The sequence below is a fragment of the Arachis ipaensis genome, chromosome B09 (assembly GCF_000816755.2).
Source record: "Arachis ipaensis cultivar K30076 chromosome B09, Araip1.1, whole genome shotgun sequence".
Taxonomy (NCBI): Eukaryota; Viridiplantae; Streptophyta; class Magnoliopsida; order Fabales; family Fabaceae; genus Arachis; species Arachis ipaensis.
The window spans coordinates 141,572,755-141,578,275 of NC_029793.2; the positions used below are offsets into that span (position 1 = coordinate 141,572,755).

The following is a 5,521-nucleotide window of genomic DNA, read 5'->3' on the forward strand; positions in this document are numbered from 1 at the left end:
TAACTTTTTTTATTATAATTATAATAATTTTTATTATTATTGATATTAATGTAGTACATTAATTGATATTATTATAATTATTATTATTACTGTTATTATTGTTACTTTTTATGACTAACATTTTTAACAAAAATATTTTAGATTTTTTAATGAAATTGTTTTTAGAAATAAGCAAGTAATTTAAATTTGCAGTATTTCTCTTATTAGTGATGTTAACACGTGTAAAAAATGGTATAAACTCTTCAAGAATATGGGTTTTGAATTCTCTTTAAACACATATGATAATTATATGAATGTGATAGTCATATAAAGGTTAATTACTTGATTATCATATTTCAAAATGACTCGATGTTTTTTACATATTTTAAATTTATCCAGATCCATTAAGGACTTTAAAATACTTTTCTCATGCTAGAAGCTTCCGTATAAGAAAATTATTGGCTGGCTATCATACATCATCTGTTGGTGAATCATCCATAAAAAAGTCCTGGAGAAACATGATATTGATGATGACGTGAGCACTGACAAACCAAGCCCAACAATGCTTAGTCAATTGCAGAGTTCAAAATGACCAAAATTTTTCACTCAGGCACCCTTTAAATACCCTGCTAAAACATGCAAGAAGCAGTTCAAGGCACAAACAATAGAGAGATAAGAGTTGTGAAGGGAAACTTATTATATCAATAGGATGGCAGAAGTGAGCAACAAACAGGTTGTGGCTGCACGGAACATAACTGGTAATCCAAAAGAGAGTGACATGTATTTGAAGAGTTCCACCATAAGCTTGGAACTTCCTCCAGAGGCTGAAAATGCTGTGCTTGTTAAGAACCTTTACTTATCTTGTGATCCTTACATGAGAGGAACCAGGGGAAAGGATATCAAACGCCTCTTCTATTCTTTCACTCCTGATTCAGTAAGCACTTCATATTCATTTCTTTTAATTCATCAAAGTACATATGGTACTGCAGAATTTGTTTATTAACAGGTCCAATTTGATCACTAAAATTGCTACTTCCTAGAATTATATTTTAGCCTATTTTATAGGATATTTTGTTTTTTATTTTCCACAGTATTCCACTATTCCCTATTTCGATAGGCCAAAAATTAATCTGTATCTAAGTTTCATTTAAGAGTCTACAACTTCCTAACGAGTTGCTGCATACATAAATTAAGATTCGAATCTCGACACTTGTTTGAATGAACTAGTGAGCTGACTTTTTTACCAACTCTGATTATTGGTTATTTTACAGGATATTTTAGTCAATGTATAGTGACACATCATATTCAGATTTCATGGACTAAATTTAATTTTGAAATTTCAGGACTAACTTTTATTTTTTATTTTTTATTTGCAGCCAATAGTTGGGTATGGAGTATGCAAAGTAGTGGATTCCAAACACCCTGGATTCAAGAAAGGAGACTTGGTGTGGGGAGTGACCAAATGGGAAGAGTATAGTGTGATCACATTGACAGATAGCCTCTTCAAAATTGAGCATACAGATGTACCTCTTTCCTATTATACTGGACTACTTGGTAAGTAATTAACTCTTCTGGAAGCTTCCTCATTTTCATACATGGAATTCTAGGCATATTTCATAATACTTGTTTGCACATGCAGGTATGCCTGGTATGACTGCTTATGCAGGTTTCTATGAAGTTGGAGCTCCAAAGAAAGGAGATTATGTCTTTGTATCTTCAGCATTTGGTGCTGTTGGTCAACTTGTTGGTCAACTTGCAAAATTGATGGGATGTTATGTTGTTGGAAGTGCTGGCAGCAAAGAAAAGGTACATATGATGTTAGTAACTTTAATTGGAACCTAGTCTGTGTTTGTCCAAGAATTCCGGTTATAAGTTTTCATGTTTTTCTTGTAAAACAAGGTTGAGATTTTGAAGAACAAGTATGGGTTTGATGGTGCTTTTAATTACAAGGAGGAACATGACCTTGATGCAACATTAAAGAGGTGAGTACTTAATTGGTAGTTTGTTGTGAATTTTGTTATCAATTCAATTAACATTTATACACTTTGTTAACAAAACATAGAATCTTAACTATTTATTATGTCAAAAAATTTCTCAGGTTCTTTCCGGAAGGCATTGACATTTACTTTGATAACGTTGGGGGAGACACACTTGAGGCAGCACTTATTAACATGAGAAGGCGCGGCCGAATCGTAGTGGCCGGAATGATATCACAATATGAACTTGATGAGCCTCAAGGCATAAAGAACTTGCTGAATATAATTTATAAGCAGATTAGAATAGAAGCCTTCATAGTGTTTGATTATTATGAACACTATCCTAAGTTCTTGGAGATTGTTGTGCCTTACATTAAAGAAGGCAAGATATCATACGTCGAAGACATAGCTGAAGGCATTGAGAAAGCTCCGGCAGCTTTAGAAGCAATGTTCACAGGCCGAAGTGCTGGCAAACAAGTTGTTTTAGTTGCTAATGAATGAACTACTTTAACCTCTAGTACTGTTTTGTTTTTTATTTTCTGTATGTATCTATCAGTATTTGGATTTTGTTTGAGAAATAAATTACATACTGTCTTGTGCGAATTACTCCAAATAGTGATAGGTATTACAAAATTAAGCCTAATTATAAATATATAATTAATGAAAAGAAATGGATAGTCCTTGTTTATAATTAGGCTCCATAAGCAGGTAGTTCACTACAAGGTTTAGGTCGTTCCTCAGTTCTAACCGAAAATTCATCTTCACTTCTGTACTCTCTGAAGTGTGCCATTCTTCCCAATAATTCAACTTCATCTATGACATATTCTAGCTTTGCCACCATATCCAGCAACAAAGAAGTGAAAGCTGCAAGGGGAAGTGCTTCTGAGAACTCGAGGCCAACGATTACACTCATTGTCTTACTCATAGTCTTACTCAGTTGAGGCATAGGCATCTGACCATCATCACTATCAGGAGGCAAAGGGGGCCCTTGAGCTCGCATCCTGGCCGACAGTGTGTGGCTGAAATGAAGCTGAGGTTGTGATTTCAAGGCATTGTTGAGGTCTTCTAAGGCTTTGTTGAGACCATTGTTGAGTATGTGAGGGCAAACTTGGCGTTTGTCCTTTATGCTGTTTGAGAGTTCCTTTAGAATCTTGTTAGCTTCTTCTGCAAGTCTGATGCAAGGGTTCTTGCACTTGTTTCGAATGGACCACGGTGCCTTGAGGAGGAATCAATCAAAATAGTAATTGAGTACATGTATCAGAATGCAGAGCAAGCAGCTTCATGATTGAGATTGAGTTTTATAGTACCTGAATTTCAGACTTCAAACAACCATGTAGAGCTACAACAGTGTAACAAAAATGGCGAAGAGCATGGCCGACTTTCCCAAATTGCTTCCATGGGATTCTGTGGAAGCTTGTGTATCTTGGCTCCCACCTTGCATGTAAGATCTGTTTACTTTCACAGACACAAAGTTCATATGATAAGATCTTCTGTCATAACATAAGAAAGTGGGAGTTTAGGGATATACCAATGTATCTTCAGCAGCTTTGGAATCCAAAACACCTTTGTAATCTTTGGAAATTCGATCATGAATCGAACCGTCGTCACTTCCTTTTAGATCAGACTCACAAAAGTATTCCTTCACACAAACTGCATTCATGGTTGTTCCTTCTTTTCAGACACTAAGAATATATGAATCAAATCAAATCAAACTATTAATAGTTAATTACCATTACCTTCTATACAGTTTCCTAGGCTTTCTAGTTTTGATGTGATTGAATCCTGAAGGTATTTCCCTGACCAGTTTGGAAACACCAATAGGCACATCACAAGGCATATCATGCATCCAACCGCGATGTTTAACATTCTCGATTGCGCCAGTCTCAACACATTATCATCACGGTAACTGGACACTGTTACTAGATTAAATGTCAAGATAAACACAACAACACCATAGTCTAGATTCTTCTTGATGTGGGGTATGAACCTTGCATAAGTAGCTCCACTTCCTGCCAATAACATAAGATAATTGCAACAAGTTTGAGAAAGATAGTTCCAATTAGTCCATTACAAATTTCAAGATAAGCTTTCTTTGATGCTCAACAACAAGGAAAACTGAAACACCAACAATAATTGCAGTTAAAATCTTAGTAGAGGAACTTGCAAGAGCATCTATCAGAACTGCTAAGCATGCTGCCAAAACTGTCCCCAATGCTCTATTTAGTCCTTTGCATAATGTTGCTCCTGCAGAGGATTCATCAAATGAATGAAACAGATTCTTGATCTGATAAACATGATCATATATTAGAGAGTAGAACATACCAACTGTGAATTCCATCACCACAACCACAGTAAACACAGCAAACATAGCATCCTTTTGGAGTGCATTGTACAAGTCATCAATCATATAAAACAAAGATACGAATGTCAATGCCACGCCGAACTTGAAGGCATGAACCACCCTTCTTGGATCCTCTCTGCCAACCTTCACTGTCGAAGTCCATACCGATTCTGGAAACTTCCTCACTTTATCTGCAAAGCTACAACCTTCATTGCATTTTTTCTTTTGGATTTCTTTACCACTGCTGCTGCTGCTGGTTTCTTCTGCTGAAATCTTTGAGTCACCTGAGTTGGTTTTTGAGATAAATTCATCAAATTAAGGGCTTCAGTTATGATAATCTCTCAGAATGCAAAAGGTGACAAAAGTATGGACTAATGGAATAATAGACTTCATAAATTGGCAAAATCATAATGCTAATAATTATAATAAATAGTTTGAAAATTTAAATGATAACAACCTTTAGAAGGGGGAGGAACTTCAATATCCGGTTCAGGATGAACCTGACGGGTCATCTTTCAAAGAACACAATTTCCACACCAAGAGAAAGGTTTCTTGAACACCAAGTTATTAATCTGCGTATTGTGCTATTTGACAAAGAACACAATTAACGCACCAAGAGAAATGTGACACTTAAATCATGATCTTTAGAATTTAATTATTGTTTTGTGAGGGGTTTAGGGGTTATGGTATCATCATTCTATTTTCTTTTTTATTGTTATTTTGTTAAAAACGAGAAAAACTGGATGCAAGGTCACAGACAATGCAACAGAAACCACACCTGACAACAACTCTTTTTTTTAGTTCTTATTATTATTTAAAAAAAAAATCCAAAAACTGTTTTTGAAAACATTTGCCAACTGTGCTTTTCATTTTAGTTTTTTTTTATAAACTAAAAATAGCATTGAAAAACCTTTGACGAAGGAGCCTCAAGGGTTGCTCATAATAATTCAAGAGTGTTGCCTTTGGTGGATTTATTTTCACAGATCAATTTTATTGGCATTGTGGCCATTATGGCAAATGGGCAATTAATAATTAAGGAGATTTATAAATAGTGGTTAACTCTATCTATTATAATGTATCTAAAAATAATGTAATAAAATTGAGTCTTTGTAATATCATGTTATCAATATAATAATATATTCATCTCATCCTACCTATTTCTCAAAGTAATTAGACTTTAGCATCATTTTGTCTTATTAAAATAAATCATCTCGCATATATCTTT

The 5,521-nt window shown here is 34.7% G+C and overlaps 3 protein-coding genes across 3 annotated transcripts; 1 reads left to right on the plus strand and 2 right to left on the minus strand.

Annotated features, from left to right (window-relative positions):
- Positions 519-2,563, plus strand: LOC107619065 (2-alkenal reductase (NADP(+)-dependent)). Its single transcript, XM_016321273.2, has 5 exons — positions 519-913; positions 1,356-1,533; positions 1,619-1,785; positions 1,879-1,961; positions 2,078-2,563. The coding sequence occupies exons 1-5, from the start codon at positions 689-691 to the stop codon at positions 2,454-2,456; spliced, it is 1,032 nt and encodes a 343-aa protein (XP_016176759.1). The 5' UTR covers positions 519-688; the 3' UTR covers positions 2,457-2,563.
- On the minus strand, positions 2,484-3,448 carry LOC110266978 (aluminum-activated malate transporter 12-like; the record flags this gene model as incomplete). Its single annotated transcript, XM_021112086.1, has 2 exons — positions 2,484-3,171; positions 3,263-3,448. Coding segments are annotated over 2 exons (711 nt in total), but the record flags the coding sequence as incomplete, so codon positions are not given.
- Positions 3,444-4,000, minus strand: LOC107616216 (aluminum-activated malate transporter 12-like). The gene is made up of 2 exons (XM_021110938.1): positions 3,692-4,000; positions 3,444-3,605 (listed from the first exon to the last, which is right to left on the minus strand). Exons 1-2 carry the CDS (start codon positions 3,975-3,977, stop codon positions 3,472-3,474), a joined length of 420 nt encoding a protein of 139 aa, XP_020966597.1. The 5' UTR covers positions 3,978-4,000; the 3' UTR covers positions 3,444-3,471.